The sequence below is a fragment of the Opisthorchis viverrini genome (genome assembly GCF_000715545.1).
Source record: "Opisthorchis viverrini unplaced genomic scaffold opera_v5_154, whole genome shotgun sequence".
Classification (NCBI taxonomy): Eukaryota; Metazoa; Platyhelminthes; class Trematoda; order Opisthorchiida; family Opisthorchiidae; genus Opisthorchis; species Opisthorchis viverrini.
This window is the reverse complement of record NW_008751809.1, coordinates 952,288-977,463: the sequence shown is the minus strand read 5'-3', so window position 1 is coordinate 977,463 and position 25,176 is coordinate 952,288. Positions and strand designations below refer to the sequence as shown.

General features: G+C 46.7%; 1 protein-coding gene across 1 annotated transcript in view; it reads left to right on the top strand.

Moving 5' to 3' along the window:
* Window positions 1-14,942: 14,942 nt before the first annotated feature.
* T265_06970 (hypothetical protein) overlaps window positions 14,943-25,176 on the top strand; it is a gene marked incomplete at both ends in the record, with an annotated part of 21,739 nt that continues 11,505 nt past the window's right edge. The window contains 3 exons of the mRNA XM_009172376.1: window positions 14,943-14,968; window positions 15,120-15,195; window positions 24,824-25,038. Of these exons, the coding sequence (XP_009170640.1) occupies window positions 15,168-15,195; window positions 24,824-25,038 (243 nt within the window). The remainder of the gene's footprint in view (window positions 14,969-15,119; window positions 15,196-24,823; window positions 25,039-25,176) is intronic.

The following is a 25,176-nucleotide window of genomic DNA, read 5'->3' as shown; positions in this document are numbered from 1 at the left end:
GGTACATAGTGACCACTGTGTGCTAATCTTTGATTTCATCTGGACAACAAATCCCGAACCTCAAACGCGGATTCAAAGTTTATGCCGTTCAGACTTCTCATGAATGCGCATCTTCTTTGATCAGTTGAAACTGGGATTAGCTTCAGTGGAAAGATTATACAGGACTATTGTCCAGAAAGTTCACAAGATCATGGTGATGTTCCTCCCAAGAGAACCAGCACGCAGTCGGGTGGACCGCAAGGTACCTTCTGAAAAAAATGTTTCAACTATTTTCCAAAAAATTGACTACAGGTGACAAAGAAAATGAGCTGGCTTTTGGTAAAATGCGAAGCTGTAAATAAAAATTCTGCCAATGGAACATACGTAAAAAAGCCATCATACTTTACCTCTCTCAGAAAAACAAAAATGTGCCGTTAAAGTAAGTGAGGCATCGCAGCAGAAATAATCGAACCGCGTTCTTCTTGAAGGACAGGAGTTACCCAGTTTTTGTATTTGAAGTCTAAAGAGAACATTATGCAGGCTTGTATTCTGCCCCAGCGACCCCATCAACCCAAGGCGTAACTACAAATGGCCTCTGATCAATTTGTTTTTCACGGAGGACATTCGTCAACTATTTCACAAGACAAACCTGTTCTGCGCATTGGGGCCAGACGCGGTCCTGAAGGAGACGTAGTTCACACTGGTAAGGAATTTCTTCCCGGTGTTTCGTCAGTCGCTCGACGAAGATAACCTTCCTTTTGCTTGGTTGGAAGCGACTGTCACGCCAATCTAAAACCTGGTGGCCGACCATCGCCCAGCAGCTACAGGCCTATTGGCTTCTTTAGCGTACCGTGCGAGGTGATGAAACCCATTTTCAAGCGGGCCATCCTAAACCACCCTACTACCAACAACTTGATATCCCCAGTTAAACACAGATTCTTCCCAAACTGTTCATGCATGACGAATGACAGCTTAACCTAAGCTAAGGACGAGGAACCCATATCGCGTCCAATATCTTTTGACTTCTCAAAAACATTCGATCAAGTCATTCAGATGGGACTTAGTGAACGCCTTTGTCGTACATGATGAGGATGGACCAGATGACATCGCAAAGATGGATGCCAAAAGAGATTGAATTATCTAACTCACTTCAAACGCGTATTCTCACTGCACCACGAGAAATCAGATAGGGTAGTTGCTGCGTGGAATAACCTTCCTCCAAAGGTTGTCCACACTATATCTGCTACCCAGTTCACATCACCACTAAACGCTTTTTATGCGAATCCTTGCGCTCGAAAGTTTACCTCCCCTCGTTGAGCTCTTAAAGAACCGTGGTACACTTTTATCACTCGTGCCTTTCAGGTGAACGGGCGCCGATGAACGACAGGAAAAAAACCGACCCTGGTAACTTGGATGAAAGCCTCGACCTTGTGTATCAATCCGTGAATCCTTGAGTCAAAGGCTGTAGCTGAACTAGAAACTACTATCTGAGTGAACGAACTATCACGAAGGCTCTGGACGACACCATTCTGCTTGGTTGGTATGACTCCAGAAGCAACAAGAGTGAATTGAGTGCCAGCTCACCCAATCTCTGGATATGCATGGTCAGCCCGCAGCTTACGTCGACCACTCTGAGCACACAGATGTACACGAGCGAACACACAAACCCATGTATGCAACTACTTATATGCTGGTCCCTATTAGTGCTGCCCGCTCACGTGTCAGATACAGCCGTCTAACCTGTGATCACCTGGTGAATGACTCTCGACAGGCGCAGACTATAAAGAAATTGAAAAGATCAAAGTTCCTACGATAAAATCTCTTGTGTGCTACCCTATGGACCCTCCTCTGATGGCACCGAGATCTTCCTCTGGGACTTCAATGCGGGGCAAGGCAAAAGTAAAAACTCTTAATCTCGCACTGCTAGCAAAACTCATGATATGGTCTGTGAAACGGTGATTACCCTAGTAACCTTTACTATATGATCATGGCTTACAACTGGTTTTCTTGTGATCTCCATACAGGGCACAATGAGCAATTTGGATCCTTTCCAAATAAGCCCCGCCAAAAAATTAACCCCCGCCACCCAAAAAAGATAAGAAAAAAAAGAACATGAAATTTGATAACTGTTGGAGAGTGCAAAAGCCGCCAGGCGCAAACTTTGCGAAGAAAGTTCTTCTAGTCAACAGCGGTCGTGTGCCTAACATATAATTTCTCTGAGCAGAATTTGATTTTTGCCAAATTTTTGGACCAGCAATAGATGAATAGAATTACTGTCCTAAACTCCACCCTAGACCGCTCCAGCCAAGACCAAATTCTTGCCATAAGTGGCCAGAAGATTGATCTGCAGGAACGTGTAACGATTCGCTTACCAGTCCCTAATTTCTGCAACGGATCCGACGTTTTGCACGCTTAACCGTGTATTCAACAGTATAGATGGTAATGTAACAGTCATGTTGCGGTTGTTAGGCGCAAACCGTTCTTCACCATTATTTAACCTTAAAAATCGGTTAATAAGCGGTTAAAAAGTCATCTAGGAAGAATCGCGCTACAATACCGTTATTCAATGTCTCTGTAATCCTACGATGCGGATGTTGCGTGGTTACGTATACGGTGTTAGGCCGTAACAACGCGGCAGAATGAGTCTAATAACAGTGAATTACAGAAACATGGTGGTTAGTTTACGAATATTCACTGTTGAAATGCGGTTTATCAGCGGTCATTTAACCGTTCAATAACCAAAGCCATGGATATTTGACGGTTATATAAACGTCTAATGACCGAAAAACACGGTTATACCTCGGTTATCATGGTGCGAATAACCACCTGTTATCAATAAAAGGTGGTTATCAGGCCGTTGTATAACCGTCATATAACCGGAAAACTCGTTTTTCGGGCTGCGGGTTCTGCTAGGGAACCATGTACAACATCACAATGCACCCCCGCTTGAGGGGTTACCTCACAACGATGCGCGGTCCCAGTTTAACCATAGTACACTCGCCCTGAGTGTGATCAGCCAATGCTGATTGCCACATTAAAAGCTACCATTTCCATTTCCCACCCTGACCTGCCTTTACCAGTGTCTATTAGCTGTTTGTCCGTCCGAATAGACTGAGCTGTCTCACTGGCGCCGATCTCCTTTAACCAGAAGAAGATCTGGTAGCTGGAGTATTTTATTAATTCACAAGCCGCGTTTATGACTTCTTGGTGGTTTTTCTTCTAACAGATCTGGTAGCATGCACGAGGGGTGGGAACTCCGTTTGGCGGGTACTCCCTGTGCTGAGTGCTGCCCTATTAGGTTGCACCGTGGTGCGTTCGCATAGCCGCCACCCCTCCAGTATGCATGGCCCATCGTCAGTGGTTCTGAGTCTGGCCTTTAATTCAGGAAATTCATGAAACGGTAGTGTTGTTTTCTATATGTTGCCGCTGATGCTGGACTTCTCCTGGATGTCTCACTCATCTGGCAATGCCACAAAAAACAGGTGGCAAAAAACGGACCATTCATTTGTAATTCTTAAAAACACTTTGAACAACCCAGATATACTATAGGATGCCCACGGCTTACGTCGACCTGAAAAGCTGTTGTCGCCTTCGTCATAAGGGGGGTTGCACCACGCCAAAGCCCACGTCGTCAACCGAAAGAAACACACATATCTACCGCACCCAGGAGTGGATACATACAAAAAACTATGCACGCAACGAGACTCCAGAATACAAGACTAGCGCCTGGAGGCATCTTCGCCATGCACTATCCGATGATTTAAACTGATCGCAGTGCTTCTGGACTGGGGGGTTGTTACACTTACCTTCATTTTCCCCCAGGTTATGGCATTGTCCCACAAAATCTAGTCAAGCTTTCTGGAAGTTCCACCACTGTTAGTTCTCGTGCTCGCTTCCCCTTACCACATTATGTCTCTGCGTACTTATAATGAGTTCTTCCGTCTCTGAAGCCATTATGGCTTATGTTGGCAGACTTAGAGAGTCATTGATCGCCGGGCTGCTTAGTATAAGTCTACTTCCATCCTGTCTCATTTAATCACCCGCTGTCACCAATCTAATTGTGGCAAAAGTTCATTTCTTTCTCTATTTTTGGACTCACTCCCATCTGATGCCTCCTGAAGCCCATCGGGCCTTAGTGATCTCATCCCACCCCCTTCTTCCGAAGCCTCGACATTTGGCTACACCTGATCCGGATTCTCTGTTTGGCCAGGAACCTAAGTATGTCAGTGCGACGATGGCGTGGCATTGTCACACCCAATTTTATAGCATGCCCGACTATTCACCTCGTATTTCGACGATGCCCTTACCTACAACTGCGAGCAAACTCTTCTCCTGGACCCAGCCATATCCAGGATCATTCATTCTAAACCGCCGAACCTGCGTTTTCGGATGTAAACATCTCGTTGATTTTCATTCTATGCTCCTCACGAAATCAGTAATTTTCTGTGCAGTTCGCGCTTCGTCTTATGCGTAAAAACTAAAATCTCCCCTCAAAGAACTTCTGCTTAAAACCCCACTCCAACGGTTAGTGAGGTGAGTCTCTACAGTTTCAGTGTACATCATGATTATGAGATTCCCACCACCGTTCATCCGTATTACTGCTTCCTATACTTCGTCATCCCCACTTTCGCCTTTAACGACCCAGGCCATCAGCCCAACATTGGTTTCGGACTCTAGTTAGAATTAACCAGTCAGATCGTGACAATCCAGCTACCGCATTGGGTCCTCTGTTCTAATTCATCATTTTTTGCAATTTGAAGTTTTCGCATCAGGCACCAAGCAGGCTGTCGCTTTTTCGTCCCCTCTCGTTCCGGTTTTGCCCGCCACTTTCAACCCCCAATGATCCGACCGGCCGCCAGCTATTTGCACACCCAAATTAATTTCGCCGAAATCACAGGGTTTTCGAATTTGTGACTTTAACGAGGAGTTGATCTAATCTATTTTCACCCTCCGGTGACATGTTGCCCGTAGTCTTTTGTTTATGTGAGCGAAATTTCAAGGTCACGCACATTCACCGACTCGCACTTTTTTACCGTTTACGCGGCATAAAACGAGAATCCGCACTTCAGCATATTCTGACGTTCTTCGGTGTTCTTTAATAATAAAGACATCTAAAAAAATATCTGACGCAAATTTCACCCAGAAGACCGGTTTTAACATTTGCCTGCTTTACACGCCGCAGATTTAGCAAATGTGGTTCTATTCGCAAAATACGTTTTGTTCGGCAAACCTGATCACAACGCCTCTTCCCGTGGATTTAAACTTCCATTAAGTACAACGTTGTTAGTCGGCGGCATGAAATTTGCAGTTGCGACACGAGGGCCATCTCTGTTGATGATCCCCTTTCCCAGATATGCATAACTATCCTGTGGATAAGGACGGCGTCAGAGATAGCTGAAGATATCATTCCTATTTTGAAATATGACGCCCTATATGTGGTAACCGCCATAAAGCTTTCGCCATGATAACGGTGCCTGTTGTCACTCACCTCAAATGCTTATCGTAACTGCTGGATCGGTGTCTATTTAAGTATCCGATTATGGGGCCACGCCTAAGCACAGCAGCCCAACCAACGATGGTCCCTTTGAACTCATGACTCTACGCTTTGTCACTCGTCTAGAATATTTACTGTAAATGCTAGGCCCGCGTCCATGTGCGATGCTGATAATGAGACCTCGCCTAGGCACAGTAACATAATCCAGTGACAAAGAACGGTCTTTCATACCCATAACCATACGCGAAACCGCTTAACTTTGCTACTTATGGCAAACACCAGTACCCATGCGGACCGGCAGAAATGAGGCCTCGACTATACGTGATAGCCTAAGTTGATGGCCTGTCCTACTCGCTGCTGTGCCCGATGTCGCTTAACCTGGCTATTTATCATACCCGCTAGTTCCGTGTCCATGTGCGGCGTTGCTTAACCGGTGACTTAATCCAACCTAATTTGTCGTACGTGTAACTGTACGCCTTGTCGCTTATCTACACTAGCGATAAACAACAAGCTGGCATTTATGCGAACCGATGAATACGGGGCCCAAACTATGCACACATACCTAATATAATGGCGAACGACGGACCACAGATTCATAACTACGCGATATTGTCTGCATTGACTACTTTTTGAAACTACTGAGCCAGTGCCTATGTGCGACGCTGATTATTAGGCCTCAACTATGCGCAGTGTCTTAATTTAAATGCTGAAGATGGCCCGTCGTACCCATAACTGCGCTCTCTCTCTCTCGTCTATATCTGCTGCCTATATCGTCATCATCGACAGCATGACATCAGTGTTCAACATCGATCTTCACTGCCATATCTGCTTGCTACCTATACACCAGATCAGTATCTATGCGGGCCGATAGAAACCGGACTTCAACTATGCGTGACATCTTAATCTAACGGCAAACGATGGACCGTATTACCCGTAACTGTAGTCGATACCCCCTAAGTTGGCTACTTATCGTAATTACGAGGTCCGTATCTATGTGCGACGCTGAGTATGAGGCTTCAACTATGCCCAGTAGCCCAGTTTGAAGGCCAATGACGGCCCGTCATACTCGTAACTATACTCGATTTTACCTGCCGAGGCTACTTCTAGTAAATTTCAGTCTCACGCATATGCTCGTGGCTAGATATAATGTCCCAAGTATACATAATGGGCTAATCCAACGACCAACGGCGGTCCTTCATACCCATACGTCGTCCACCCGCCAACACCTCACGCCTGAAGAATACACAACCACCTTTAAAAATAATTTTTCTCTTTTTTTCGTTGCATCGATAAAAACGTAATGTGTGGTCAATCCACTTCTCAGTTTTTTACTCGCAGGGTTTCTGAAAAATGCATGATCAATTACGACTCGTACACATCTTCCGCGATATCATTTAAAAAACCAATCAGACAAGGTTATAGAGGCCACATCAACAATTGCTAAATAACCCCCTTTGTCCAAAATTCCTGGTCGGTGCCCGCACTGAACCACAAGACTCGCTGTCATAAAGATAAACTTACTATTTGTTTAATCAGTCCAATTAGTGATAACGAGGGATGATTTGATAGCGGGATTCGGTAACCATGTGCATTATTGAGCGCGGCGAATTTAAGGCCAAAGAGGGGTTTTTACCTGTCAGTCGTAATACTAAGTGGTGAAGACTTGGGCCCCATTACAGGTTCGTGCATGGACATCATTTGTCACACGACAATCAAAACTTACAAAATTAGGGTAGATGTAAATTCACACTACCTCTTCAACCGGATCAAAAAAATAACTTCGTTCTTACACAAGCTTTGTTCTACCTCTGAGGATTTCCTCGGCCAACCAAAAATATCCTCCTCACAGAATTGCACGTCCAAGCCAAATCATCTCAAAAATGACGTCCGTTAGGGGCTGTCCAGAAACCGAAATATTTCAAGGCAGTAATGGCATAGCACGGCTATACCCAGTTTGATAGCACACCCGCAACTGCGAACTTCCCTCTCTTGACTTTGCCATATCGTACACTTGTTCCATTACATGCAGCAATGAATACACTCTCGTTTTATTCTGACTGTAATGTTCTGATCATGCCTGACGGTACGCCACCCACCTGTTGGAGTAAACATCATTATGATAGTGTGACACTGGGTACAAAGCGTACACCAGATGACAACATAATTACCATCACTGATAGAAGGGAAAAATGCTAACAGGCTCACCGACTACACATGATATGACGCCTCAGACGCAACTGGTTTTGCAAGACTCCACGCTTTTTATCAGGTTGTAACAGCTCCATTCTGATGTCAACTCAAACACGCAGCAACAACGAATATGTCTGATCTCATGTCTCTGGAAGCTCAGTGCAACCTTGGTTGCGCACAATCTAGTCAAGGCAAGTCCCCACTACTCACATGCCAACTCCAGTTCGCATCGATCGCATTCCTGAATATCGATCATCGCTTTTAAACCAAGCGGTGTAGTGTCGTTGAGGCAGTTTGGAATTGTGACAACTTTCGATCGTCTAATATTTCTGAAGACATTCTCACTCACATCAAAGTGCTTTCTAGCAAACCCTTCGGACACTGTCCTATTTTGAGTCCTCAATATAGACATGGACATCTGATTTCCCCGTTTAAACGGCAGCAGTGAAACACGATAAGTTTTCGATAAACCCAAGAATATCTTAGCCACAGTAGTAGCCATAAACGGCTCAACCAAGATGTTCATATACGGGGCTGTCCACGAACGGAAGTACAGCGTCGCGATGACGGTATCGCGGCTGCCACACCCAGCCTGGTGGCTTGCCCGTAGTTCACCATATCTCTAATATTTCCCAGACAAACGCCTTGCCTACATGACCGTTTCAGTCCGTTTAATTTGTGCAAGGACTTAAAAACAGTGGCCATCTTATTGTGCCGTCTGCTTGTTCTGCTCACAAATGCAATGGTTCACCCAACGGCAATAATGGTGCCTGGGTATACCGGTGAATTCAAACCTTGCCTTAAGCCAGATCTAACGTACGCTGATCATCATAAAGACAGAAAACTTACTAGCTGTGACGGATTCCTTGAGATCGGCGGGACGGTTGCCACAACCATAAAATTTTCATATCTGAGTCGAGAATGGCCGCTCAGATCTGAGTTTGCGACGTTGTAAGCGTGATTATCGCTAACGTCGTTTTGAGATTATTTCCAAATCCAATACATAAAAAAACGCGAAGAAACCAGCTTTTCCACAAACTCTCCCACCATTTTCATAGAGAAAGTTCTCCAAGCAATCGACAGTCATTGAAATACAGATCTCGCCTCCACAGTGGAGTCCGAGTTCGTTTAAACAACTCCTGATAAAACTGCGGCCGCGTGCGGAGATCTCGAGGGCCCTAATAATTACCATCAAATGCTAAAACTTTATGCTAAAGTTTCCCTTTTTCGAACCGCGGTTTAAGAATTTCGGGTGTGCAACTAGGACGCGGCGTTACAGCTTGATATGTCCCTCCACAACGCAAGGTAAACTCTTGTAAATGTGTCTCCTTTCCCATGCCGGTTCAGGCGTGGTCAAGTCTACATCAAATATTGCCCAATATTAATGACATTTCACTTCTTGCGCAATCACTGCGAATCCCCTTATTTGTGCTACATTTTAGCTGTAACCGAGGATATATCACCTACTGGTTAAGCATAAACATCATTATTATGTAGATAACACGCTCTCGGACATGTTTTTTCCGCGGTGCGTTAAAATCCACCGCCGCGACCCATGTCCCTTGCACTGAAGCACACCACCTTGCTTTCTCGGCAGATCACAGAAAACACGTCTAACTGTTAGGGCTCACCGATCTCTCAGCCACAATCGACAGTCCAAAAGATTCCTGATTTTTTCTGTCCACGTCGCTGGTTTTTCATCTGCAACTAAGTTGGTCGATGTACCACCGGTCCCGCCATATCGATCGCTCCTAACTGTGGAACTTGCCTCTCACTCACAGGCATCAAACGCTTGGGGCAACCTTCAGGTAATGCTGATTAAAAGTAATGCGCAAAGGCTAGGTAATGTCGTCAGGCTTCCTCGAGAGATATCCGGCTTCCCCATGATCTGGTCGTACATGTTCTGTCCTTTAATCGCCTTTCTCTCAATCTAATCTTCATTAAAGCTACAAATGGATTAGTCTGTTTCAATGACCTCGAGCAGTAACCCTCAAAGTAGTTGTTGGACTCTCCGTGGGTTTCAATGCCTATTTCACCCCTCGAATATCATTCTCGTTACTTTGCCGCCTTAGCACATTTTCATGCGCGTTTTTCCTTGCGAAGACCGCGTGTGCTATGCCGGCAGTCTTTATAAATAGGGCGGTGGGACGTTCTAGTGAGATTTATTGTTCTATACTCTTTCCTAAGTTTGATGAATCGAGCAAAAGTCCCACTGATAGCGCACGGGTATGTGCACTGGGTCCCTGTTACCTCTCATGCTGCACATTTCTACACTGTTACCTCTTGGTGCTGAGGATAACTGTTCTTTATCAGAATGTTTGGCGTGTCGACGGCACCGCTTATTTCCCGCACTTGAGGCTTCGTTTGGCGGACGGACTACACAAGGTTGTCATGTTCATGGATGACTTCATCGTGTAAAGCCTTTCGTGATATACCGGTCACTTGGAAGCCGTATTGAAGCGAAGCTTGGAAGCATGCATGTGTGTAAGTAAAGCAGTGACGCAGCTCCATCGGGCCTTGGTGTCAATTTCTGGTCATGAATCGCTTCAAGAAGAGGTTTTCTCGCTGCCGGAAAGACTGACAAAGGTCGTGGACCATGCACTCTCCAATTTATTATCTGGGACGAGCAGAACGCTACTTTTGGTTTGTTCATGTTTTCAACGTGATTTCGCTCTATTATGCGACTGACTGTATCAAAATAGGGAGTAAGATCGGACAAGCGAATCGCATAAGAACTCCGAACGTGTCAAATTGCGGATGCCGGCCCAGAAACTGACCGTCCACCCATCCATGGTCAGACTGGATGGAATATCACTGCAGTCATAAAGCAGGAAAATCGGGTCATCGAGTATGCCAGTTATGTTCTGACTAACGCTCAGCAGATGTCATGAAAAATTCGGTAAGTTTAGTGACTTTCTGGGCCTTTGAAAACAGAGACCATAATTTCTAGGAACAATGAGTCTGCACTCGGGTCCATCAGTGCATATGAGGGCCAGACGCTCTTTCGATTCGTTGACTGTGCTCTTCTGAAAACGGGGATAAGCCCCATTCTTCCTCCAAGGCCAAGAGTTATTGAAAGCCGCGGATTGAAGAAACAAAAATTACTCCAAAAATAATTACAATAATTGAGCTGAGCATAAATAATGAATTGAATAGTCTGTTCAGCAAGTCAACCCGGCTAACAAGATGTCTTCTCTCGGCACTTTTCACTGATATCAGGGATACACCAGCTGAGAGCGGGATGGCTGCGCGGAATGTCGATCGAGTGCTCGTGTGACAACTAGCCTGTTTCAGGTCTCAGATACACTGTTAAGATGTTACAATCTCTTTGCCCAAAGAATGCCAGTTAATATGGCTGTCCCCCTTTTTACCGAACTAGGCACTCAGGTTGCAGACCCCTGATCATAAAACCAAAGCACACGTCCAATGCAAGATCTCGTCAGCATACACTGGTTATATCTATCCGTCTGGGGAGGCAGCGTATTGAACACATATATCAGGCTCGTCGAAGGTATCTACAGCACTGAGTCGACAGCCAATAAGCTCACTCAAACCGTAAAAAATTCAGCACAATGATGATGCCAGTTTTCTTCCACCGGTCAAGGTGAATTTCTCTGAACCATTATCGGTGTCGAATCGCCTAGGCGCCCTGCGTAGACCCATTTATGTCTGCTGAAGGTAGGGATAGTAGCGTTGTGCTGTCGATAAGCAAAACCAAGAGGTTTCCGTGCGGCATGTTGGCTGTTCTCAAATGGTTCCAACTTGTGACTAACTTTGAACAATCGAACTTTTGTGTTTCCTCCCCGGAACGAGCGAACAACACAAGCTCAAAACCACCCTGTCAGGGAAATTAGCTTTTACGGCATTTCTGTGGCCCAACAATGCTAAAAGGCGATCTATGTGACCAAGCACCTGTCTCCGGTATTCATGAGCCATTCGCATCCCTGAAGCAAGTTAAACGTGCGTGTATGGGTTGCCCATGTAGGCTTCCCATTCATCATCGGCAGCTGGCAGAGCAAAGTCTGCCAAGGGCGGCAAACTCACATCTCTTGTTCCATAGGACACTCATGGAGGTCATTCTTTCCTTATTTAAGCTGCATCAACGAGCGATGTCTTTCGTGATATCAATGGTATACCACCCGACCTTGCTTATCACTGGTGTCCGCGGGACAGATTACCATATCCTGGTTGCTGCTGTGAAAATGAGCATTGTCCGATTTATAGTGATGATTTGCAGATGAACTCACAGAGTTGGTGCCTACACGCGCTGAAGGCGGTTGCTTTAGTTGCTGACCTGTCCGGTAAGCGCAGCCCTCCAGTAAGCAAGCCACCAACCAGAGTCGTGTCCCTATGTGGACGTCGACCGCTCGGGCGAAGCATGTCCCGTTGGACATTTGGGGTGAAAATATTTCGTAGCATGTTGATACTGGTAAGCTGAAGTGTGTTCACACGTGGACATGTTTTAGAACTAGAGTTCCAATCGCGAGATGACGATGACTTTGTCTTACTTGTAAACGATTGAATGCACCCAGGCTCTCTTCAAGACTGTACTATGCCGCTAACCTGATAGTCACTCAGTAGCCATAGCAATTGCGCTTAATTACTGCATGGACCCGCAGGCTATATTGGTTGGGCGCACACTCCAAAAGGCCGGATACAGAGCTGTAAAATTCTTAAATGAAATGACAATCTACTCACAAAAGCCCTTCCACCATCCTGTGGTTTAATCCTCTGTTCTGGTGGAACAGATTCGAGCCCAAGGATTATTTTGCTCACCAAGCTGATAACATCCAAAACACACGTTTGAAGAACCCTGAAGTCCTTTGATCCCAGGGAATAAATCTTAACAAAAAAGCAAGATCATTTGCGATACCTCCTCCTTTTCAATTTCAGCTTTGCCTGTATCAAATAACAATAACAGTCACTACGTCCCAACATCGCCACATTAATGCGGATAATACAGGATTGAGGGTGGAACCAACTGAACAAGCATTAAGTTAGCTTTCGTAACATTAAGTTGTTTCAACGGTTTGACGATGATATGCACGAGATTAAATTGGTCCTGCCTTTTTTTCAAGTTCATCGCCGCGTGAAAGTAGCTTACGTAAAACGAGCGGGAAAGGGTAGGTAAAAATAATTACAGGCCACCGTTGGCCTATGTGTTAGGCTGCCATGTATCGTTGAGGATTCAAATTCAGTGACTCGAAACCTACATGCCTAACACTTAAGATATGCAGTCAAGATGAGTAGTGACACATTCGGTTGTGATGACTAAGGAATGTAACGGCTAACCTTCCGTATAATTGCTCCATCAAGCAATTCCACACCTGCACCTACTATCCACATTTTTTGTCTGCCTCGCCATCACGCATCAACATCATGCCAACGAATACGAACTTTAGCCGACAACCCGTTAGGGCGTTAGAAGGTATAGCCGCTGCACGTGTTCCTTACTTGTCCGCGGACTTGTGGAGTTTGGCTCCCTCCTTGTTCCTTGCGCACACGTGAGTCTGTGTGCCAACTGTTTTGTCTGTAGAAAGTTGTGTTGTGTGTCGATTGACGGAGTTCTGTCCTTATATACATCTAGTTGATTGTGGAAAACAACAATGTGCAATCACATCGATCCTTTAACAGGTTCGCGGAAGCTGTTGCTGGTCAAAGGTCGTATTCGCTGGCACGATGATGATGCGTGCTTGCGAGGCAGACAAAACAAAATGTGGATAGTAGGTCCAGGTATGGAGTTGCATGAAGCCGTTTCAGGATCTTCATTGGCCACGTATTTGGCAATTTTGCTTGTTCCGAAATAACGGGGAAGATGTCTCACTAGAGTAAGGATAACTTATATACACATTGACGAAGAATACTTAAACATCTCCTGCCCAGTAGTGCAGTCTTGGGAGTGTAGGTCATCCATAGCTGTTCGCAGCGGACTCTATATTGCAATGTGCATCAAGTTATCCCCGGATATTTTCCTCGGTGCAGTGGATAGTAGTCCAGGTATGGAGTTGCATGAAGCCGTTTCAGGATCTTCATTGGCCACGTATTTGGCAATTTTGCTTGTTCCGAAATAACGGGGAAGATGTCTCACTAGAGTAAGGATAACTTATATACACATTGACGAAGAATACTTAAACATCTCCTGCCCAGTAGTGCAGTCTTGGGAGTGTAGGTCATCCATAGCTGTTCGCAGCGGACTCTATATTGCAATGTGCATCAAGTTATCCCCGGATATTTTCCTCGGTGCAACGCGTGCATCGCTAACAACCAAGTTGGGCGAACGTGTGTTTAAACTAATCTAATTTGTTACATCGGACGAGCAGAATGAAGCTAATAGTCATTCAAACATCCTTTTGAGTGGAATCTGCTTTGGAATTTATGTAAACTTTACCTCCACTTTTAAGAACCCTGTAGACTGTTGCACTTTACAACGCTTTCGATATACGATTTATCGTTTTTGGATACATGATCTTCAAGCGCCATAAGGCAGTAACTGCCTGAAAGTTGTGGTTCATGACAACCTACGTGGACGGAAAACTGAAAGAAACTTTATTAGCCGAAGTGCTCTGTGCAACGTTCCACACTCCTGATAGTTGCATAAGTCAAATTAAATGACAGGCACCGTACGGGACAGTGGATATCCGGAAGTTTCACACCAATTACCGACTTTCGATGGCTTTTGAGTTTCACCTACACATACCAAAAGCTGTGAGAAACTTAGCCTTGAATCGAGTAGTCGTACTAGATGAATTCCCTGAAAAACTCCCCACTCCGAGACCAATTTAGGTTTGCCGCTAGTGATCGATACACTTCTAGTTGCTTTACAGCCTTCCACTTAAGCGGACTACAAAAGGCACACCGCACAACCAGTACAAGTAGACACTCATGCTCCCATTGGTATTGAAACATTTTTTCTATCGGCTCATTACCAATGTTGTTCTACCAGAATGGCACCAGAATGCCTTACAATACAACACAATTGTATACGGTTGTATACAATCTTGACGGCCTCCTGAAACGCACACATATTGCAGTGAGCCTACAAAAGGTTTCTCGTTTGCCAGATCAGCGGGGGATATGTTGCTGGTCTGTTGTTTTTGTTTTATTGCACCGTATCTATGTGTTGCTACGGAGGGGCGGCTTGTTACCATCACTGGCGGGAAAAACTCAATGGTAAGTCCTTCGCTGGGTGTCCGAAGTTCTCAATTCTCTCGTGTAACCTATTTGGTCACTAGTGCATTTGCCATATTTCACTTATCTGTGCTAATTGGATTTTGTTAGAGTCGTGGAATTCCAAAAGAAGGAAGGGTAAATGTTAAGTTTCGTCGTTCGGAGAGCGAGGGAACAGGCAACGAACTATTCCTTCCGCCTTTTTTGTTCTCCACATATGTTGGTTGTTCGGCGTTTGAAACTCATTTATACATATCCCCCGGCTAACTTTCTGCGTAATTTTTTTCAGTCGGAGGTTGAGGAGATCTTCAAGCGTCTGCTATCCCATAAGGGCGTCATGGGTGCGATAATTGCGAGTTCTGATGGTGAGTCCGTAATAAAAGCTTAAGCGTGAGCTTTGGTATTTATTCATATTTTGACCATACCGTTATAATTGAAGCGACGTCTTGTGATGGACTCGGTTTTTTTCATTCCACTCGCCCATCCAGAAACCGTTCCGAAGCAACATCCGGCCGGGAGCGACCGGGTCACTGCCCCATTGCGAAGTCGGCAATGAAGATGCTGCCCGCCGAAGGGGTAACCGAAGTTTGATCAATATTTTCTATGAGATAATTCACTCCGACTTCGACAGACAAATAGTGAATCTTAACGTCGTGCTGGCTTGAGCTGCAGCGTAAAATATCCCGTGAATTGGGGCAAGTTGACGGCTTTTTTCCCATCCTCTCCGGAGAGGTTGCCCAAGTCTAGACAGGAGAAGCCGAGAGGCAGAGGTCGGGTTTTAACCACGGATCTTCCGGTCAGTAAATTCGCGCTCTAACCGCTTGAGACATCTCGCCCTACACACTGTTTTGATCAGCTCCGGAATCCTGACCTGCACCAAAAAGGTGGTCTTCATAAGTGCCGGAGTCAGGTTTGTCGTCAGCGAACTAATGAGGCGAACTCTGGAAGGTCTTCAAAACCCTGGGGTTCAAATTGTTGCTGATTTGAAGCTTGCCTATCTTGTCGTCAGCGAATGAGGCGAACTCTGGAAGGTCTTCAAAACCCTGGGGTTCAAATTGTTGCTGATTTGAAGCTTGCCTATCTGGAGTACACAGACGACGAACATGAGTGGCGACTTGCTCCTGAAGAATGCAGGCTACTGTGATGACCCTACGACAACCACCGCTTCCCTGTACTTGGGCCTTTCGGCCAAGGGCTTTGATTGGGGACTCTAATAGTCCTGTCTACACCTGGGCGCGCTGTCAGCCGTTGTGTGGTATCAACAGGCGGGCCTCTTACTCGCTGCATACAGCAGTACTGGTAAGCAAAAGCAGACGTCTTCTTTCTTCCTCTTTGACATGTTTGCTCTTCCCCTCCTCAACCCGTTTCTAGCGACATTCCCGCGAGCCCATTGTTAAGGACTGACAGGTCTGCTCTCCTCCCGTTACCGATACCTACAGTAGCTACGGTTGACTCGGTTTTCATGTTCAGACAATTCGACATTCAAACCCTGACGGCGGGTTCTGATAGTCTTTGATGGCCGCACTCTAAAGCAGGCTGAGTAACAGACTTATCTTGCAAATGTGCTGAATTCGCTTTCGGTTGATGTGTGAATTCTATCGGAAATAAGGACTTGAGACGGTGGATAAACTGGCCTCTATAGGTTCCCGCACGTTGCGTACCTGTGGTGATCCAGAAGCCGCTGCTTCTGGTTTTGCTGTGGTTGGTGTTGTTTTAGGCCACCGAGATGGAAGGTCCGGTACAGTGGTAACCCATTGACAGTGGTCTATGTGCGGTTCGTTTGGCAACCTCTGGGAGTGTCCGGTGAACGCGTCGGCGATCGCTGCCTGTCCGTCACATCTGTTTGGTGCACTCAAAGACAGCTTCCACAAAGGTTTGCGTACCCTGTTGCGGCGGGCTAAGAGCTCAGATATTGTCGTGATTACCGGCAAACTGGATGCCGCGTAGGTGGAGGTACCTGTGCAAAGCTTGGGTGGTTGTCCAGGGGAGTGGAGAAGCACGGGAACCGCGAATGTTTATTGCATTTATGTGCTCACCACAGACTTTCTGTGAAGTACCAGCCTCCAAAACAACCGTAGCTACTTGGCCTAATGATGTTCATTCTCATGCGAGCCAACCTCCAATCCAAATAGTTTGGTTTAGTTACTGGCTGTCACTCGTTCGGGAACATCTGTGTGGATTCGTATCACTCGTTCGTGCTGCTGCTTGTTGCGCTTTTCAGGGGCATGCAAGACAAGCACACCGCCTGGCCAGTGATGAGTTCTCGGACTCCGTTGTGAAGCAGAACCACATGCAGAAGTCCATTTCAGATAAGACCTTTTCTGGTGTTGATTCTTACTGGAAGACACTGTCCGCAACCCTGTAAGATACCGAGGGCTCCGCCTGTGGAATTGTTCAACCAACTAGACCTGGGCACTGGATCTCGAGCAACACTAAAACTTATCGAAGCTCGGACATGTATTTTCCTTCTTCAGAGTACATCATCATCCATTCATGTGAAAAGATGCCTCTTTGCGGTTCGAGACGCTTGGTGGATCCGAAAGGCTGAAGTAAGGGGGGGGGACTCGGGATGTACGTAAATGTTGCAGCTGATGCGCTCTTCGGGTCCAAATATACCTCTGGTGGGCGAAATGTCGCCGACGTAGATGGCTAGCCTATCTCTAGGAAAGTACGGCGCGTAAATCTTTATGTTGAACATTTTCATTGCCACCCACAGTTGCTCAGCCGGACACTGCCGTGGACAGTAAACTTGGAAATCCCGACGTCTTCGAAAGTAGGCGGATGTCTTTTGTTCCCCAAGCGTCACCGGGCCAATAATCCTACTGAACTATCACCTGATCTCAAAGTTAGGCGTGAAGCCCTCAGCCGATTTTTGTCTAATTTATTTGCGTCCTAAATAACCGGGGTGAGTCGGTAGTGGCGTCTGTTTTCAAAAAGAACGCCCGCGTTAAGTGTGGTAATCACAGGAATTAATTTGACTCCCACTGTAACCAGACTGCTTCGCTATATTACGACGCCTTACAAAGGCGCGTGAAGACGAGACCAAAAAATCGCATGCATGATTCTGGTTTGGAAGAAACTGTGTGAGCAAGATGACCTAGTGGTAAGGGTACGGATTTACTGACATGTTCCATGGTTCAGACCCGACCTCTGCATCTCCACTTCCCCTGTCCAGGCTTGGGTATCCTGGCAGTATCTTAGCCCTCGTGCTTCGGGTTGCATGGCAGCTAGGCACCGGAAGGATGTTACAGCTGAACGATTTCTTTTAATGGTGGACAGAATTTGATATATCAGAGGGGAATGAATGATGTTACGAAAAGTTTGGCTGCTGTTAGTCTCCCAGGATAGGGTCCTCTGGCCTCTCCCTGTGCTTGGCTGGATGAACTAGAAATGGTGGCTAGCCGATGCAACTGGCCTCCATGCTCAGTCTCGGTCCAGATTGTCTGACTGAGTGTTGGAGGTGTAGGGACCGAATGTTTGCGGTAGGCTAGCCATAGGTCCCGCTCCCTGCTATGTTTTTTCTTTCAATTATTAGGTTTCCTTCATATAAAATGACGTGGTTGTGCGGCGGCGGAGCAACAGTGTTCTCATATCGTGTTGATGTAACTGATAATGATGAGTGCCAATTTCCGAAATCGTCTGGCCACACTACTAATAGTGCACCAGTTACGGACCCCAGATTTCATATTGGCGCCAGTTACTGAGGGCTTAGATCAACCACTAACTGTCGCTCGTTTTGGAGCACCTCGGTCGATTTCGACCAGACACTCGTCCGAAGTCCCTTTTTCCTGCTTCACAGGACCACGTAGGGGCAGACAATCCGCCTAATGACTGGCTGGAGAATTCCGAATTTTGACGTGTTTATTAGAACCGACTTCTAGACTCTTCATTTACTTTTATGTCGGGTGTCATTTTTGACTGGAACATGATCGCCATATCTTTGAACAATACCGGGATTTTCGTTTGTGACACGGTGCTAGTAGGTTCGCTGAGGGGCTGGATATCAGGCATGGCAGTGGTGCTGCTTGGATTTCAGAGAAGTGTTCCGGCCGAACGAATTCTCAGACGTCAAGTGAAACTTAGCGTGCCGACCGTGAAACCTGGCGGACACGGGAGGCTAAGGGAATGGAAGTTCAGTCCTTGAAACTAAGTTTTTTTTAGCTCAAACCGTACACTAAAATGCGTCCTTGAAATAAAAGTTTTTTTAGCTCAAACCGTACACTAAAATGCTGCTACAGCTTCCTTAACCGTGGAGAAAGAGAATAAAGTAGTGCAAGTTACGTGTAAGAGGCGATGCCCAAATAAGTCGGATGTTTCTGTTTGTCTGGTCTGAGGGCTACAGCTGGACCACTTTTCTGGTATGTCGGGTTGGGAGGCACACGGTGAAGGTGATAAATTTGATACTAGGCTGCCGTTGGCTGCGCGAAATAGCTACATATGTCATGGTCATTAAGGATTGCTTTGTCTCATCCTGGGGTCCCCTTCTGGGAGACAGCTGCTACCAGCCAAATCATAAACCGACCGCCCCTGGGTTGTCTTCATCAGACACAAGGCTGCGTCAAGAGGGCTCTACGAAGTACATCACTGGCGTAACCTGTTGAGTGTGATCAGCTGATCTATGGATGAATAATAAACTTACCCGGAAACCAACTGATGTAACTCAGCATTACTGATGTGATGTTTTTGATCCGTCACGAACAGGCTGGACCGTGGTGTGACGGCTTGTGTACTTCCGCGACCCATTAAGCTACACTCGGGGGTGTCCGCGCGACACTCGCTGAGTCTCTCATACCAGGGTGGTCAATCATTAGAGGCCTGACGAGCGGTCTCCTGATCCTCCAGGTTTGGGGGTTTGAACACGGATGGCGACTTGTTCCGTAAAGATTGAAATGCACTCACATTTCCCTCCAAATATCGCTGCCTTCTGGTCAAGTTTTTGAACTAGAGGCTTCGGTTGATTACCGTAATCGTCCTGTCTAGGAGTAAGCACCCTGACAGTATCTTAGCCCACGTACAACCATGAATTGTACACGTAAAGATAAACTCATGCCACATCGGCTTTGCGCCTAGTGCCATCAGCTGGGGCGCTTTATTTGCTGCACATAGCATGGCGGGGAAGCAAAAACAGGCTACTCTCTTTCTTCTCTTCCACATACTTTTTCTTCCTCTCTCCCCACCCCATGGTCAACTCTCCTTGTAAGCCCAACAGTCATGACTGGTGACCACGCTCACCCTGCATCGGCTTTGCAAGCAACACTTGCAGGTTATCGGGCGCCAACATTCTCAAGTTTCTCGAAGTCAATCTGGTCAATATCTGGCCGCCTTCAACATTCGCACTCTAAAGCAAGAAGGACAAGCTGCTCTCGCTCTCATACGGGACTCGACGTTGATGTGTGCTGTGTATCGGAAACGGGAAGCCAAGATGCGAGCACAATGGTCGAGCCAACCGCCCCATCACCCTCCGTTCACTTCCGGCTGCTCACCTCTGGTGATCCAGAGGCCGCCGCGGCAGAACGTTCGGAGATTGGTATTGTCACCGCGTGGAAGGATCTTCACTGGATACCCGTTGACGGTTGCCTCTGTGCGGTTTGTCTGACAACGTCTGTGAAGGAGTCTCACAAGCTGGCGGTTGATCGGTCTGTTTGTCGTGTCTGCTTACGCCCCAGCTAAATGTAGTTCTGATGCCGTCAAATTCAAGTTTTATGATACCCTGAGTACTCCGTTGCAGCGAACCAGAAGCTCAGATATCGTTGTAGTTGTTGAAGATGTGGATGAACAAGTAGACAGGCTTAGTGCATCTGAGACTCAGTTAGGTGTTGGACTCAGTACGTACGGACAGTGGCACACAGTTGCTTCAGCTTTGTGCTGACCGCAGGCCGTTTTTCTGCAGTACTGACTTTCGAAATAGCCTAAGCCTTCTGGCCATATTGTGTTCTCCAACTGGGAGTCGGCCTCGAATTCATATTGATCACATTGTTATCAGTTACCGATGGCGCGAATCATTGACTGGCTAGCGCTCGTTTTGCAGCACATTGATGGATTTCGACCCCACGCTCGTTCGAATTCTCTCCCTTCATCTTCCTGGGCCGCTCGCTACTAAGAGGCTGATAGATCTGGATGTTAGACAAATGAGCCAGGACCGTTTTTTTACAGCCTCTTCCAACCGCTCAATTATCAGATGCGAATTCATACTCAGAGAGGTCGCCACCCCTTTTCAAAGTGCTGGGAGTTTTGCCTGTGGCACTTTGCTACCAGGTTCACTCGAGCACTACATCAGACCGATCAATGGCACTGCTCATGTCTCAGAAAAATATTCCAGACAGTGTCGAACATAACCTGGCGAATTACCATACGTAAAGTGAAAGTGAACGTGCGATCTGGCCTTGAAGTCTAGTAGATACGGAAAGCCAAGGAAATGAAAAAGGCATAAAAAGCCGAGAATGCCTGGAGATTATTCAATGGGTCCATGCGACCGGTCTTCGGGGACCACACACGATCGAAGCTCCCAGGAATCAGAATAGAGTGGCCATCATGTATATAGGGGGGCGAGATGGCCGAAGTGGTTAGAGCGCGGATTACTAACCTGAAGGTCCGCGGTTCGAATCCGACCTCCGCCACTCGACTTCCCCTGTCTAGGCTTGGGCAACCTGGCAGTATCCCAGCCCTCGTGCTTCCTTCGGGTGGCATGGCAGCTAGGCACCGGAAGGGGGCTACAGCTGAACGCTTTATCTTTTATCTATCATGTATATAGAAGAACGCCTTGACCGTTGAACCGAGTACTTCGAGCAACAGCTATTGTAGCCACCAGCCGCCACTTACCCGGAGCTCGTGGCTGACGTAAAACCCTGGATGGTGAACGTGGAACCTCCTATGACCTTGGAGGTTTACGACTGTATATCTCCCCTTAAGTGCCACCGAGCTTCTGGTCCGGATGACCTCCCACCTGTACTGTTCAAAGATACGGGTGAAGTCTGATCTGTTTTCTGCATTTGGGAAAAAGCAGACTATCCCAGACAACTGGGGAAAGTCGGTGGGAGTTCCCATATTTAAAAATGGGCTCCGAGGGAGTGTGCTAACCGGGGTCTTCAAAACCCCTGTGTTAAAATACCCTCTGCCAGAAACCCTCTCGATCTGGAATGCTCTGACGACACCGTTCTTGTCCTCAAAAGGGAAGAGAAATTGCAGGTGTTTTTTCTGGATGAACTGACCAAAGTCATCCCGCCCTTTGCGTCCATAAAGTGAAAGGTCATGCTGCTGGAGATGCAGTCACTGAAAACGCCGCTTATAATCCAGAGAGAGGCACTGAGAGTTGTGGGGCGTTTTATTTATCTTGGAATTTGTATTAGTTCTGGTGTTAGTGTGACGGATGAGGTCAATGCACCAATCTGCAAGTCTGTCGTCGCGTTTGCCAATTTGAGGCACCTGTGGGGGCAAAGCGGTATATCCCTAAATCTCAGACGTGTCAGGCTACAATACGGACTGGCTTGTTGTATGGCTGTGAGAGTAGGCACGTTTGAGCATCGGAGCTGATATATCTTCAGGTGTACGACAACCGTTATCTCAGAAGTACAGCTCGTTTGGGTTGGTTTCGGCGAATTCGTAACGGGGCAAGTAGAAAGCGAGTTTTTGGTTGTGCAGTGTAGACTTTCATCGGCGAATGTGTCCACCGCTAAAAGCTGCGTCCGTTAGGCCATGTATTGCGTATGATGAACCATCGTTTTCCAAAGAGGGCGCTGATTTCCGTGCCTCAGAGTGACGGAAGCAGAGATGTGGCCAGTCCTTGGCTTGGCGGAGGGATATAAATACGATTACGGAACGTTTGGGTGCTATCGGTATTGCTCGTCTTTCAGGATGGGGACTACGTGATCAGCATTCCTTCTGGTTGGAGATGCCGCAAGATATGGCTGCTAATCGGTATCAATGGGGTTGTGGATTATGGAGATGCTGATCCCCTGGAGGGGGGACACCTTACTGCCTTTACACTTCTGCCGTAGAGAAAAATAAGATCAGCATTCTGGTTGGAGATGCCGCAAGATATGGCTGCTAATCGGTATCAATGGGGTTGTGGATTATGGAGATGCTGATCCCCTGGAGGGGGGACACCTTACTGCCTTTACACTTCTGCCGTAGAGAAAAATAAGACTACTTTCAGACTGCCCTTTGATGCGATTTCTCGATGTTCTTCGTCAGACTGCTTATTATTGGCCTTCCTGGCACGGTTGAACCTTTAGGAACTGAGTTCCAACCATTGGAGCCCGCCGGATCATTGTAGCACAGAAGCCCGACCACCACGACATGAGGATTTTAGGTCAGGTGCAAGACATGACACTAATAGAAACACTGGCAGGCGTATCCCATTCGCGCGCTCAATTGATGAGCATGCTTCGAACTTGTCGTGTTCAGTGCATAACTCTCAATCTTCCAAATGTCCCTGTCACGCCAGGATTTACGTGTCACTTACATCAGCCATTGCCATCAGTGTGTAGCTTTCACCGCGTATATTCCTAGGGCCGAGGAAGCTCAGTATTCAAGGCATGGGCTTAATGACCGGAAGATCAGTCGTTCAAACCCAACCTCGGCATCTTGGCTGCTCATCTTTGGACTTGGGCAGCCTGCTAGTATTTCAGCCATCACGCTTCTTTTGAGTAGCGTGACAGCTAGGCACCGAAATGATGTTAAAACTGAATGACTGATTTGATTTGATTAATCTAGTTGCAGTAGCCCCCTGTCACCAGAAGAGGGAAAGTTAGTAGGGGAAACGCAGTTCAGTTACAGTACTCGCGTCCTGGATCCTCATGACGCTAGTGCAGAAGGACTCCAGCCTTTGGGAAGGACCGCTTGTTGTCCTGCTTGTTTTAGTCTACGAATGTAGATCGGATTTTGGGGCTTGAACTCTGACTTCTAGATGTTATCATTAAAGATGGACTCGCAGGAGCTGCATTTGGGCATGATGCAAGGCGAACAGTCTTAGTATTGTGACCTGTAGGGAGAGTACTTGCACTGGAGTGGGCAGAATAGAAGGAATACGTGAAAATAGTTAAACGTCGGAAGTAGCGTGTTTTCGGTACTCGCTTTGCCGTATACAGTAAGTGAGGTGACCCGGTGTTGTATGATGATGGTTGTTTGTGAACTGGGATAGTGACAGGGCGTCCACAACAGTACAATTGGGGCCCTTAACCAAGTTTTTAAGGAACACGTCGCCATGGCTTTTTCAGCCTCTAACCTGGGGATCGCGAGTGTCCGTCATACATCTATCTGCCAACCAATTTAGTATGAGAAACTGCGGCTGTCGAACTATAGCTTAATGGGAAAACGGTGCGTGTACATGTCTGCACATGTGAGCATGCGGAAAAATTCGTCAGCTTCAAGTTAAAAACATTGTGGCGTTAATCGACAGAATACACGACACAACAGGGGAGTCGATAATTTGATCAAGACCAGTGGGCGGTGTCAGACACCCTGTTCTCGGTATAAAAATCGATCTATCTAACACGGTTACCATGACCCCTGATATTCTGACTCGTAATACTGGCACGCGGAATGCCAATTCGAGCAGGTTTGGTGTGTATCTGTCGTATCTTCCCGTTACGTAAAATGTCAGCACCACGTACAACCATGACACTTGAACGTAATCACGCATATCGCCAGCCAACAGCTTTCCTCGAAAAGAAGAGGATCTGTGACTTTGTGGATATATTATCGCCTTTGAAACTTGTGGATATGCCTCGTACCGTTTATTCTGGCGCCTCTGATCATCTTAGGGTTTACAGTGAGCTGTTCGTAAGTTTTCGCTGGTGCTGCCCCTTGCCGCCACTTTTCTCAATACCGCAGTGGTACAGTCATGTAATACACTCTCCAAAGGACCGGATATCTGAGAGTCCTCTTTGTATTTTAGTGCGCGATCGTAAACTTCAGTGTTTTACGTTTTTATTGACTTGATTTTATTGTCACACTATCGATTCTCACAGATGCATGGCTTCTGTATTTTCACAGGTATTGCCATCCGCTCCACCATGGACAACAGTACAACAGTACAGTATTGTGGACTTATCCAACAACTTACAGCGAAAGCCCGTTCAGCTGTTCGTGATTTGGATCCCTCAAACGATTTGACCTTCCTACGAATACGTAGCAAGCGGCATGAGATCATGGTTGCTCCTGGTAAGTTGTGTCGAGGTCCACCTGATTTTGGAGCACCTGGAAACTAAGACTTCTATGTTGATAGCTCAGGTTGTAAAGATGGTCATCGTTCTGTTCGCTGGTCTAGGTAGTGTGTTTGTAAGTGTTTCGTGACGAACTAAGGTGACCCTACTGTACTGTGCAAATCTCGCGACCCCGGGATGGCA